We start from the raw sequence: 13,813 nt of genomic DNA on the forward strand, positions 1-13,813 counted from the left end.
TCTCATTTTCTCAGGCCCCCAGAGAACTCCTAAGTTTGCGCAACAATAGACCTCATGAACGTGTGTTGTAAAGATCAGTCTTCGATAGATCTGTATAGTTTCAGTTAAAACAAACTGATTGAAAACACTCAGCTCTAATTCTATCTTCAATTCAGCTGATAATCCTATGGGGTTCACATACTTTTGCCTGTAACATTTGTTCTTCATTTAGAGTTAGGTTTGAAAATTTGATTAAGTTTAAGATCATATTTCGAGAGAATCTGAAAGGTTCACAAACACTAAAAGTTTAGTTTTTCACAAAAAAAAACTTTATATCAGTTTTTTTTAAAAGAAAAATGTCCATTTTCCTTTACGTCATATAATGGAGACCGCTGTCCATTTTGACCTCCTTGTGAGAAAAAAACGTTTTTCTGATTGCAAATTCCTATTGACCAAAGTCTGGACCTGTTTCCTAATGTTTCTCTCCTCCTGTAGTCTGCTCACAACACTCATTTCACCAAAATGTTTCCATATTACTTTGTGTTGAAAAGGAGGAGCCAAAGATGAAAGACATTCCTTTCATCTTAGGCTCTGCACAGGAGACTGTCTGAGTTTTAGGGAGTTGTGTGTCTTACTTGTGTTGTCTTAAGATATTTATGGTCTGTTTGTTGCAAATATTGCTTATACTTGGATGTCAGGCAGGCCGTGTACAGTGTTTGATTTGTTTACGTGAATACTTTGTGTGTATATTTTCATGTGCAAATGTGTTGGTTTACTAAACAGCTCAGACACGTTTTCCTGTGCTACCCTCCCTCTATATTGTCTTAAATTGTGTTCTTCATGTGGTTTTTAGCTCTAAGGCTTACGAGGCAAGAGCACTCTGCTCCAACACTTGGAGATATGATAGAGAAAGTCCTGCCAGGTAAACGACAACCCGTATCTAAAACATACAGTAATACTTTTCACAGCTGCATTATCCTGAAGAAACGACACAGAATGACAAACGTTAAGACTGAAAATCAGCGTTCGCTCCATCGTGACAGCCATTGTTTTTTTTTTAAAAAACTGGTTTAAATTAATCCTCATACAGAACAGAATGATAAAACCCTTTGCAAAGAGTTAGCAGGTCATTTTTGTGTGCATCTCATTGACATGCTGTATTCCATGAACACACTGCAGTAATCTCTGTATACTGCATTATGATGTCTACATTTCCTCTTGAAAGTGTAGCGACACGAGGCGTGATGTCTGTGTGAGGTCAGTTTAAAGATTTTAATGTTGCCAGACAACGCCACTCTGGGAGTTTCACCCAGAGAAATATTTTAAATCTCCTCAACCCAAAAAAAGAAAAGCAAGGGAGGCACTCAGGTTTGTCGAAAAATGAGGCAGAGACGCAGTTTAAAGTACAAAATATAATTTTATTGGTCCCAATTTTATTTCAAAAAAGGGTAAAAACCTCACTCACTCTGGGACGATCAAAGGGGGAAACCAATCAGGGCTGAGCGTTATGATGATGGACCGTCCAACAAAAAGGGGATCCAAGGAACACCACACATGAAACAACTAAAAGTGAAGCAAACTCAAACGATGTGCAAAACACAAAAGAAGAGGGACACCACCACCGGGGACACCAATCCACCACCGTAGGCTCAGCGCCTGAATGGGGGGGAATGAGAGTAACAGGTTAAAAATAGAAACTAAACCAAAAAAAATACAAAAAGAAAAGAAATCACATAATTGAATTTAAGCAAACAAAAACACACACGCCAGGACGTGACATTACCCCAGCCTCTGGCAAAAGGAAGGCAGATGCTCTCAGACCACCTTTATACGGCATTGTCATGCAGCGATTGGCTGTGATCCAAACCAGCTGGAAGTCACAAGGCCCAATCACTGCATACTGCCACAATCTGCCCCCAGTAATTAAATTGTCATCCCGACGATGAAATAGCCAAAAGCAAAACATTAACTCCAAGGCCTAAATAGTGTGGCAGCTGCGTTAGACACAGGGCCAGGAGGATTAACACCTCCTCGTTCAGCCCGCCCTGTAGGCTGTGGGAGGCGATGGTTGTTAGAGTGATGACCTGCAGTTGACCTGGTGGTCCGACGGACAGCAGCTTCTTCCAGATCAAGGAAAGAAGAAATCCCTGTCGCCGGAACCACAGACGAAGGTGGCACAAAGGAGACTGGGGCAGAGGGTGGGAGCAGCTGCCCAAGGATTGGTTTGAGCCACTGGTTCGGCCTGAACAAAGGTAGACAACGGATTCTCAGGCCCCAAAACTACCCAATCTCCATCACAAAACAGCTCATCCTCTGACTGACCCCTAACACAGCCTGCAGCAAAGATCGATGGACCTGCCTGGCTCTTGTTGGTGTAAGACACCATTGCCCCTTAAGACACGATACATGACTGAGGCCCACTGATCCTGAATCTTGTGGCGTCCCCCGCACACCAAGGTCTTGCAACCATACTAACTGGCCCTCCTTCAAGGGAACATCTCGGACACGTTGGTTATGATGACGGCGCTCCGCAGCTGCCTTTAACCAGTCACGAGCTCCCTTGAATGCCATCTGCAAGCGAGTTTGGTGCTCCTGAACCCACTCATGAACGTTTCCCAATAGGAAATCAACAGGGAGTCTCGGCTCCTGACCAAATATTAGAAGGAAAGATGACTCACCGGTTGCTTGATGTGGGGTTGTATTATAGGCATAGAGAACCTGGGGCAGACAGGAACTCCAGTCGCGCTTCCAGGACACAGGCAAAGTACGCAAAAGATCATGAAGTGTTCTATTGAAACGCTCAAATTGCCCATTCCCGGAAGGGTGGTATGGCGTGGTACGGTATTTCTTGATGCCATACAAACCACACAGCTGTTGAATAAGAGAGCTCTCAAAGCTCCGTCCCAGGTACGAGTGTATCCGGGCTGGAACACTGAATCTGGAGAACCACTCCACAACCAGGAGTTGAGCTACAGTGGCAGCTCGCTGATCACGGGTGGGGACAGCCCAGTTATACTTACTAAAGATGTCCGTCATGACAAGAACGTCTTCCATCCCATCACGGCTGGGCTCCAAAATAGTAAAATCAATTGCAAGGATCTCGTTAGGCCGAGAAGCCAACAGGTGTCCCATAACACTATGAGGAGCTGGTTGGCTCACCTTGGCCACCTGGCACCTCTCGCATACCTGGCACCACTTTGTTACATCAGCCGACATCCCTGGCCAGTAGCACCGCTGGCGTAAAAGCTCCAAGGTCCTTTTGACCCCTTGATGACCATCTCCCTAATGGACCTCAGTCAGCACATCTGTACTTTAAACCTGAGTGCCTCCCTTGCTTTTCTTTTTTTGGGTCGAGAAGATTTAAAATATTTCTCTGGGTGAAACTCCCAGAGTGGCGTTGTTTGGCAACATTAAAATCTTTAAACTGCCCTCACCCATACATCACGCCTTGTGTCGCTACAAAATGACGAGTTGACCCCCCCCACCTCTGTGTTGTTACTCCTCTCCTGATTCTCACCCTCCCCTCTCCCCTCTCCCCATCCTCTTTCCTCTCTTCAGCACGTTTCCTCCTGCACTTTAACCCTGACGCTTCAGCCCCTCTTGTAGGCCAGACACCTTCTCCCGAGGAGGACGCCATCATCAGAGACCTCCTCCCGGAGGATGCCGGCATCGATCACCAAACTGTTCACCAGCTGATCATGGTGCTCATGAAATTCATGGCCAAAGACCAGAGCAGCGCGGAGTCCGATATTGGCAGCGCCAAAGCTTTCAACACAGTGAAGCGTCACCTGTACGTGCTGCTGGGCTACGACCAACAGGAGGGATGTTTCATGATTGCGCCTCAGAAGATGCGCACCTCCACCTGCTTCAATGCCTTCATCGCTGGCATTGCACAAGTGACTGACTTCTGGTTCATTTTTATTATTTTTTTAATATTGTTGTACTGATATTGTGAATATTGTGAGTTTAACAGTTGCTCCCTTCAGGTAATGGACGACAATATTGGTTTGGGGAAGCAGCTGCTCCCCCTGGTGGTCCAGGTGTTGAAGTACTGCGCATGTCCTCAACTCAGGCACTATTTTCAGCAGCCACCCCGATGCTCCCTGTGGGCGTTGAAGCCACACATTCGACAGATGTGGCTCAAAGCTCTGCTTGTTATCCTATACAAGGTATTTTTATCAACATGTTACAGTTATATTGCCTTTCAGGAATCATTGATATCAAGCTTCCTTTGATAAATTGACCCTGTACCACAATGTAATTGTTTAATCTAGCTGTGAAATATTTTATTGTGTTATCGTTTATCATTTCAACAGTATAAAGACAACATCAAATGTAGAAACTAGCACCATATTATTTTTTATTCATTCGTTTGCAAATGAGTGTATTGTGTTGTTTTCTTGTTACATTTAGCTTTTTTCACAGTATTCCAACGTTTTTGGAAACACGGTTGTATTAATGAGTCCAAAAAAATGTTATTGAAAGTCATATTATATTTTTCTCATGTACTACAGTACCCTTACAGAGACATGGATGGCAGTAAAGTGGTTCTCCATTTGATCCACATCACCATCAACACACTAAACGCACAGTATCACAGCTGTCGTCCACACGCTGCCACAGGACCACTCTACAGCGACAACTCCAACATAAGCCGCTACAGTGAGAAAGAAAAAGGTGAGAAAAAAATTATATAATAAGATTTAAAAAAAAAAGAAGCTTTTTCAGCTCAGCACCAGATTTTTTCATTGGTTTCATACGATGCAATCAGTAACAAAACTAAGTTATTATCTGTTGGTTGTACTGCTGGTAACTGATTTTTGATGGTAAGGTTCAGAGATTCTGAATGCCACATAAATATAGGAAAGTTTTGTATTTTGTTTCTCCAATCTAGAAGAAGACAGTGTATTTGATGAGTCAGACGTTCACGACACGCCTACTGGTGCTGCTAACAAGGAGTCTCAGACCTTCTTTGCCCGCCTGAAGAGAATTGGTGGCAGTAAGTCTGTGAAGTACCAGCCAGTTGAGCTGAATGCCAAGAAAAGTAAGAGGTTTTCACACTTCATTTATTCATTAGAGCACACCCACTATATTTGTCTTGTTTCTTTCATATCTAATTTGCTCCAACTTTTGGTCTCTGCGTCAGGTGAAATTGAGCTGTCAGAGTACCAAGAAGCGAGTGCTCTTCAGGACAGCATCCTGCACTGTGTGAGGGAGGAGAGCACGAGGAAGAAGCGGCTTCAGGCCATGCACAAACAGAAGTCTCTGGACATTTCAAACACAGACTCCATCCTCTTCAGTCTGGATGAACACCGACGGAAGTCCTGCATTGATCGTTGTGACATGCAAGTGCCCCCTGTGGTCCTGCCTCCATCCACTGCCATGTCCCGCAGGCATCACGGAAAGGGTTCCTATGAGGCTTTTTCGGCTCGGGTTGATCCCGCTGACCGACGAGGCTCTCGAGGAGGCCAGTCTGACACGTCTAAGCATGTCATCCCAGAGGTCCGCCTCAGCTGCATGGAGACATTTGAAGACAAGCTGGATCAGAGCTCTTTAGAAGAATCGGCACAGGAGAAGGAGGATCAAGATCTAATTGACCTCTCCTCCGACTGCACCTCAATTCCAGAAAAACACTCGCTGCTCTCCATGTCCGACAGTGACTCCTTGGTGTTTGAGCCACTTCCTCCTCTGAGGATTGTGGAGAGCGATGAGGAGTTTGACTTTAACACCATCTTAGGCTCAAAGTTCAAGGGAAGTCCAAAGGTATCTGCCTCCCCTGCAAGCAGCAGCACTTTGCGACTGTCTCCTGTGGTTCAGGTGAGTGTGGAGGACTGTTCCAGTGAAAAAAAGACCCCAGACCTGATGGTGGGAAAGGGGAGCTCACAGCAAGAATATGTAGGAAAGAAGCTTAAATCTGTGACTCCTAGCACCTCTCTGGATATCCCTGATCGACAGGAGAATGTATGCCATGAAAGCCCCATGACTCTGAAACAGAAGAGAGACCTACTGAGGAAGACTCCAAATGTCCCTGACACCTCGATAGACGACACGTCTGTGACCTCTGAGGACGTTAGGACAGGGATGGGACTTGGCACGAGTCCCTCTGGCAGAACCATCTTCTTGGACATCCCAGAAGACAAAGCAGAGCCACTTTCCTCTCCAGAGAAAAGCAAGAGTAATAGCAATGATGAAGAGGAGTATGGTGATGATGAGGAGGATGATGACATGGGTGACGAAGTGGACAGCGACCCCAAAGCAGACAGTGCATATGACAATGACGAAGCTGAGTTTAAAATCCAAATTGTTCCCCGGCAGCGAAAGCAGAGGAAGATAGCCGTCAGTGCCATCCAGAGGGAATATCTGGACATCTCGTTCAACACGTTCGACAAGCTGGGAAGTGAACAGACCACTGAAACTGGTAAGAGGGAAGGACAGATAAACACCCTAGAGCCTAAAAAAAAAAAAGTGCTCTTTGTGATCTTGTTGCATGGGCACACTGTAGAACAATTCAGCTTTAACAATAGGCCTGATCTTATTCTGTGTTTAAGGGAGCCTCTAATATTTGAATAATCACTATCTTGTAAAATCACAACTGCCACTTTTCGTACCATCGTCGATTAAAAAAAAATTATGTGTTTTAACTGTATAAACAAGCCTGATTTCAGAAAGGCTGGGACTTTAAATAAAGACAGAAAGCAACAGAGAGTAAATAATTTAAACCTTATGTTGAGGTGAAAATAGAACAAGGACAGCATGCAGCATCAAATGCTTTCATTTTGCTGTATTTTGTTTTCTAAAAAGAGAAATACACATTTAGCAAAAAACTCTTATTGGAACATCAATCACATGTAATAAGGACAATAGGCAACATATCTGTAACATCATTTTAAATCTTTCTAAACTAAAAACGGGGAGAAATTCTCCACTATAAATACTGGAAATTCCTAACCTATGGTTCACTATATAATTTAAAGATTTGGATAATATGGAGAAATATGTGTATGGAAAGGACAAGGCTGAAAGCAGAAACTGACTGGGCTCTAAGGCAGACTAAAAAGAAGAGGAACTCCCAATATTGTTTTCAGCACACAGATCAAAATGCAGCATCTATGATGATATGTGAGGGGTAAAGTCCTTCTTGGCAAAGATCTTGGTTATGTCAGCAAGACAACGTCGAACCAGATTCTGTTTGTATCACAACAGCATTGCTCTGAAGTAAGAGTCTGAACAGGCCTTTCACCCGCTAAAAACATTTTATCAAAAGGAGAAAAGGTGACAAAGAAGACTTTCCAAACCACGGCAGCTGGCCTCCTCAGATTTTACAAAGGTTTTTAGAAGGGTTTTTAAAAGAAGAGAGCAAGTATCGCAGGCATGAACTGGCTCCTGCCCCAAACGTCTGAAGCAGTTTGTTTGTTCCAAAATCAAAATGACGACATATGAAAAAAATAAAACAACTTTCTTTGCACAAGTTTCTATTAAACACTAGATCTAAATCATCTAAAAATCATTGCTTTCTCTTCTTAATTTAATTTTAAACAGTATCCAAATTTATGCTATAAAGAATAATTTGGTTCCACTGAATATTTCTACAGACTATAGTTATGCTGCATTTAGTGGAGCAGTCTTTACCCCCCTGTTGTGCACCTCACAACTTTTCAAATAAAGCTTAAAGGTTGTCGTTCCAGATATGGTTTTACCTATAAATGTTTAATAAATCTTACCTTCACTGAATTCATTTTAAAATGTCAATTTAAGTCTTTCTATATCTTTTTTCTACTTGTCACTTCTTTATTTTGTGAACACCACAGTGCATGTTCCTGTATGAAATGTGCTTTTATCAAACTGTTTTTTATTCTTTCCTCAAAGTACCATTCTCATATCATTATCAGCATCATTATCAGTTTGCACGCTTAAACATGTGGAGCTCCCTTGGATCTCTACCCCACCAACCACTGGAGCTATCTGCTGCACTACAGTATGTTTCTGTATATGTGTTCACTTCCCATAGTACATGAGCGCATCAAAAGGAGAAAATGTTAAGATTTAAAAACATTTCACAGGTAGAAGAGCAAGGTTTAATCTAATCCTGGGTTGCTGTTTTCAAACCAATTTTTATTAAATCAGATTAACCCGCAAACTGTTGCGTTAAATCAGAGGAAGTTTTAAACTTGACATAAAAAACTTACTGAATCAGTACTAACTGATGTGCTGATGGTCGGCATTTATTCAGCACTTTTGCTGACTATGATTAATTGTTTTCTGGCTCAGGGTGGCATATACTCTGATGCCAATATCCTGCCCATCATTCATCTATATTGCCTTGCAGATCACAAAGTTATGTCTACCTTGGAAAAGCCGCGAGAATCTGCCTCAGCCCCAACTCTCGAAGCTGCTATGCCTGAAACAAGCCATCGCTCTTCAGTATCAAGTAGGATACAAATAATTCCCTCCACAGTTTATTGAACAAATTCAGGAAAACCTTTTTATTTTTTAAATCTGGGTTTCATAAAGATGTATTTTTGTGAATTATTGGTGTGCAATCTAACAGATTACCTGCAGTTTCTGTAATTTTTTCTGTAATTTTCAAACTTTTTTGTAACTTTTTGTCAGAACTATAACTAAACAGAACATAATTTGACATCTTATCCATGAAGCAAATAAAACATTCTGAAAACTGATAATTAAACTGATCATTAAACTATTGTTCCTCTGAGAACTGAGCTAAATGCATGAACTTTGTCCCTGTGATATAATCCAAATTACATCGATCATCTTTTTCAATGTGGGTCATCCATTTTCATGTAACCATACACACAAATGCTTGTAAACCTGAAATAAGTTTAGCAGAGACTTAATCTGGGTGTTGTCTGTGTCTGACCTCTAGCTCAGTACCGTCAGGTGAAACGAGGCTCTCTGGGAGCTCTAACGATGAGTCAGCTGATGAAGAGGCAGCTGGAGCATCAGTCCAGTGCGCCGCACAACATCTGCACCTGGGAAACAGGTCGGTCACTTTAGATTTCTCTATAAGACAGTGACCTCGAGAGGATATATGTGGACAAAGTCATTTATAGTCCATTAGCTGAATTCAAACTTTGGGAAAACACGTTGTCTTCCTTGGTAGGTGCAACAAAGACCAGTCTTCTCTCAGCACCAAGCACAGTCAGCATGTTTGTCCCAGCACCCGAAGAGTTCATAGATGAGCAGCCTACCACGATGTCTGACCGGTGAATTAATCTCTCAGTAGCCGTGCCTGACTCGAAACAAGTCTCTTTAATACCTGATCCTGCTTGTTGTATTTTTCGATGTCGTGGCCCAGGTGTCGGGACTGTGCGGCTGTGCTGGAGGAATATGATGAGGAGACTCTCGGCCTTGCAGTGGTTGTTCTTTCCATGTTCATCCACCTCAGCCCTGACTTGGCTGCTCCAATGCTTCTTGACATCATGCAGTCTGTGGGCAGGTAAAGCGCAGCTGCTACTTGTAGCCATCCCTGCAAACTCCATCCACACAGCACTTCACCGTTAAATGAAGTTTCATAACACGCTCTGAGAACTCATACATAATTCATCCCAGAGTCCTAATCTGCTGCTTTGACTCCTTTTAGGTTGGCATCTAGTGGCAATTTTTCTGGACAAGCTGAGAGGTATGAGACTTCAAATCTGCCCCACTAAAGTGTTCAGATATTCAGTGTGCTTATAGATGAGTTTATTAATAGATGTGAATTGTAACTGCCTGTCTAACTCAGATATTCTCCCTGTGATATTTTGCAGTATGTTGATCCCAGGGAATGTAGCAGGTGTGGCCAAGCAGTTCCTTCGTTGTGTGTTTCACCAGCTGGCCCCTAACGGCATCTTGCCCCAGCTCTTCCAGAGTAACATCAAAGGTCTGTTTTTTTTTTCTTTGATATTGGTAATTAAATATTAATAAGTTCCTGCTGGGCATACTGTCCATATTTAATTTCTTTTCATTTTACAGATGGGAGCTTTCTGCGAACACTTGCATCGTCTTTAATAGATTTCAACGAACTGAGCTCTGTTGCAGCTCTCAACATGCTGCTGGAGGTGAGCTTTTCCTTCATGTACATGTGTTAAATCGTTTAACCAGCAGGGGGAGGTCTTGTCAAAGCAAAAGCTTTTGTAGAGCAAGCCACATGTTCATCACAAGCCCATTTTAAAACAAGAAATTTTCTTTGCATCTCTTCAAACCTGCAGTGCTCCGCACTACCGTGCCACTTTATTGTTATTATTAAACTACATAAAGGGAAACGACAGGAAGCTACTGATGCATCCGCTCATCCAAGCAGTCATCTGTACTCAGTGTCCTCAATCTACTGCTCTCATCATGAGCATTGGGATTGATCAGGACTGAATGATCAGTTAAATGGAAATATCGTCGCTTATAGAATTCCATTATATAATCCTGTTATGGTTTATCCCTCTGTGCCCTCCAGGGCTTGAACAACAAAAAGAGTCTACCAGCAGGGGGCCCAATGCTGCACTGCCTTGACAACGTTGCCACCTTCATGGAGGCTCTCCCCATGGACTCTCCTAGCAACCTGTGGACAACCATCTGCAACCAGTTCCAGACTTTCCTCACAAAACTGCCTTCTGTGCTTCCTCTGAAGGTAGATATCAGCTCTTCCGCTCACTTAGTCACGGTCTGATATGGTTTAATCTGATTACGGCTCCTGCAAAAAGCATCTAGCAGTGTCCTTGTCGGGTTCAATAGCGGGGCCTTAAAACTGTAACTGATTTGACTCTGATGCTTTTAACCTTGGAGGTTAAATTAGTGCGCACACCAGATCCAGGAACATGACCATGCAACGAGTTATCATTTCAGCATGATTTTGGTTTAGATTGGTCACCCTATTTTGCAATGTGTTTCCTCACTAGTGTCCAATGGATTCCAGTTTAAGGATTATCATTTGCCTTCTAAAGATTCCAACCACAAATGCAACTCGGGTAAGTTTAAGGCATAAATGTCACATTATCAGTTTGTTCAAATTTTGAACTTTAATGTGTAACATTTTTTTCATGTTCCACCATCTTTCAGAGTCTTCTGGAGCCTTTCTCCAAGCTTCTGAGCTTTGTTATTCAGTATGGCACATTCAGTCTTTCCTACCTTGTAGAACTCTGTGGACTGTGCTACAAAGCCTTCAACAAGGTAATCTTGTGGGTGCTTGCATGTTGTTAGCAAAACACACAAAGTGGTGAAGTCTCGAAAGAGTTAAACTCATTTACAGTATTGAAAATGTTGAGCCGCTGTTTGCTGGCCTCTCACTCATCGCTTTTCAGGTGCTACAACTACTTCCCTCACTCAGCCAGAAATGTGGCCATGTGTCACAGATGATTAAGTAAGCAATCAGCCAGTATTGATTAACATGATTAGTTGGTGTGCTAGGACCTGGGATGCATGGTGTGTTCCCCAATGGCAGCTTGAGACGGAGATGAAGCTGGGGCTGTCTGCACTGTTTGGCCAGATGGATCCTCAGTTCTCCACCACTGTCAGCACTGCATGTTTTATGTCTCCTGCAGTATTGATTTTCTTCACCCTCTTTAATTCTTCACCTTATGATATCCGCATTTCAAAACACAGAGCTGCTATGAGCAATTGCTTTTGGATCCTGTCTTGTGGGGCTGTTTTGTAAAAATCCGAAGATTCTGGGGAGCACAGGGTTTCAGTTAAACTTGGAGTTCAGGTTTTAAGTTATGTGCTCGAGACGTACAAAAGTTTGTTACACCATGCGCCATTTATCACAGCTGCACTGCACTATATTTGACTCAGCTCCTGTAGCTTAAGAACAGCCATTTGAATTTCTATTTACCAAATGGACATACTCCATTAACTTTTAATTATAAAAGTGCCATGTACAGGTATGCGCATGAACAAGCCACACAGGGAGAAATGTCAAAGGCAGCACTGCATTCTGCATGAGCTGAAGAACATGTGCTTGCTTCTAACATAAGCAAACATGGCTGCGAAGAGGAAGAGAGAGGCAAACTGGAAGACGGAAGATGACAGTGTGGTTTGTAAACAAGCAGCTTGGCTTTGTGTGGAAGGGATGAACAAAGAGAGCAGCCTGTCCTCAGGGAGGGAGAAGGCAGCCTGACAGCCTCATCTGAGCTGCCTGGGACTCTGGGAGGAGAGATCTGGACTGGCCTAAATCTACTCCTCGGCTTCACTCTTGTCTGTGTCCCCGGCTCCCCTCTCGCTGCCTGTCCTTCTCCCTCTATTCAAGCTACAGAGTTTATACTCTCCGCGCAGCATGAGTAAGGGAGAGTGATAATAGAAAAGGGCAGTCTTGCTGCATCAGTACATTTACTCCACTCTCTATCTCCTCGCATCCAGGAGAGAGATAAGTTCTACATGTCCCGCATTGTGGTGTTAGAGCTTCTGCAGGCTCTCAAGTTCAAGTCTCCTGTGCCTGACACAAACTTGTTACTGCTGGTTCAGGTAAAGAATGATGTCTTTTACACATTTCAGCTATAAAACACAATGTTGCATCTTGAATACAAGCCTAAACTATACTGTGGATGTTACCAGTTTGTTTGTGCAGATATCGGAACACGGCTTGCAGAATCCACCATCATCCAAAAACACATGATCTTGACGCTGCCGGGGGTGAGACTTAAATCTCTTTGTCTTCCGATCTTATTAAGATCAGCGTCATAAAACAGCAGGAAGTACAGATAGATCCCACTGTGATTCCTCCTTTAGGATAAACTGTTTTCATTCTCAACAGTGCACAACAGCAGCGATGGAATGCATGAGGCAATATATAAGTGAGCTCCTGGACTTCATTGCAGATATGCACACACTGACCAAACTCAAAGTAAGACTTTATATAAGGGCCACAACTTTTATGATATAGTTAGATATAGTTTTTTCTATATTCTTTCAGCCCTCCAGCCTTATCTTTCCTCTCTATACAATGGTTATTCAGAGTCATATGAAGGCTTGCTGTCAGCCGCTGCATGAGGACACTTTTGGGGGCAACCTGAAAGTGGGCTTGGCTCAAGTCGCAGCCATGGAGATCACCAAAGGCAATCACCGTGATAACAAAGCTGTGGTCCGTTATCTTCCTTGGCTTTATCATCCACCGTCCACCATGCAACAAGGGTAAGAATGAGAAACTAAGAGCAGTTTAGTGATGTTTCATAGACATAAAGGGGCGGATCAACCAAATTACAAATGTACTCATTCTAGGATGTACCGATGGGAATATTTAATGGGGATAGATGTGGTTTTTTTCTCCAGGTTTTGAGATATCTGACTTGATGGAATAAGGTATAAACAGGGTTGAAAAAACTAATAAAACAGCAAGACCAAAAGAATCAATACCACTGCAAAACATATCTAACATAACTACAAATAAGAACTAGAAACTTCACTTAAGAATGTGCAGACCAGAAACAAATTAAATGATCCACCAGTAAGATCATTTCTTAAAGTAAGTAGCAAAACACTGATTACAACTGGTGTATTAAATCAAATAAACTAAAAACTGGCTATTTAATTCCTCTCTCACTGAAAGAAAAGAGAAGAAATTCAAATTAGTGACGCTAAACAGAAATGTTCTTCCTTAATGGTCTGCTTTCCTTTTTTTTTCTCTCTGAGGCAGATTCCGGGTTTTGATATACGTTTTTCACACCTTAAGTTTTTTTCAGGACTTTTTACCGTACCTCATTCTTTGATAACCTTCAACAACAACAAGAAGTAATTTCCTTAAATATCAGTGAGATTAGCCAGTGTAAGAGTAAGATATGACAATAGCAGATGCAGATGTTGTATTGTGAGGTAATTTGTTAAACTGGATTTCAACTTTTTTTTTTTCTTA

General features: G+C 42.5%; 1 protein-coding gene across 7 annotated transcripts in view; it reads left to right on the forward strand.

The window, feature by feature from the left end:
• The window catches only part of unc79 (unc-79 homolog, NALCN channel complex subunit), a 36,057-nt gene that overhangs the window by 20,705 nt on the left and 1,539 nt on the right, over nucleotides 1–13,813 (forward strand). For 3 of the 7 annotated variants that reach the window (XM_075447529.1, XM_075447534.1, XM_075447535.1), the window contains 20 exons: nucleotides 833–901; nucleotides 3,538–3,875; nucleotides 3,966–4,148; nucleotides 4,494–4,656; nucleotides 4,874–5,023; nucleotides 5,126–6,397; nucleotides 8,306–8,407; nucleotides 8,864–8,980; nucleotides 9,101–9,203; nucleotides 9,296–9,436; nucleotides 9,581–9,619; nucleotides 9,747–9,859; nucleotides 9,952–10,037; nucleotides 10,427–10,600; nucleotides 10,869–10,937; nucleotides 11,029–11,139; nucleotides 12,325–12,429; nucleotides 12,520–12,597; nucleotides 12,719–12,808; nucleotides 12,920–13,095. In XM_075447529.1, coding sequence (XP_075303644.1) covers nucleotides 833–901; nucleotides 3,538–3,875; nucleotides 3,966–4,148; nucleotides 4,494–4,656; nucleotides 4,874–5,023; nucleotides 5,126–6,397; nucleotides 8,306–8,407; nucleotides 8,864–8,980; nucleotides 9,101–9,203; nucleotides 9,296–9,436; nucleotides 9,581–9,619; nucleotides 9,747–9,859; nucleotides 9,952–10,037; nucleotides 10,427–10,600; nucleotides 10,869–10,937; nucleotides 11,029–11,139; nucleotides 12,325–12,429; nucleotides 12,520–12,597; nucleotides 12,719–12,808; nucleotides 12,920–13,095 — 3,679 coding nt within the window. The remainder of the gene's footprint in view (nucleotides 1–832; nucleotides 902–3,537; nucleotides 3,876–3,965; nucleotides 4,149–4,493; nucleotides 4,657–4,873; nucleotides 5,024–5,125; nucleotides 6,398–8,305; nucleotides 8,408–8,863; nucleotides 8,981–9,100; nucleotides 9,204–9,295; nucleotides 9,437–9,580; nucleotides 9,620–9,746; nucleotides 9,860–9,951; nucleotides 10,038–10,426; nucleotides 10,601–10,868; nucleotides 10,938–11,028; nucleotides 11,140–12,324; nucleotides 12,430–12,519; nucleotides 12,598–12,718; nucleotides 12,809–12,919; nucleotides 13,096–13,813) is intronic. The other 4 variants (XM_075447530.1, XM_075447532.1, XM_075447531.1 and 1 more) reach the window with 4 other exon arrangements.

This window comes from Odontesthes bonariensis, chromosome 17 (assembly GCF_027942865.1).
Source record: "Odontesthes bonariensis isolate fOdoBon6 chromosome 17, fOdoBon6.hap1, whole genome shotgun sequence".
Classification (NCBI taxonomy): Eukaryota; Metazoa; Chordata; class Actinopteri; order Atheriniformes; family Atherinopsidae; genus Odontesthes; species Odontesthes bonariensis.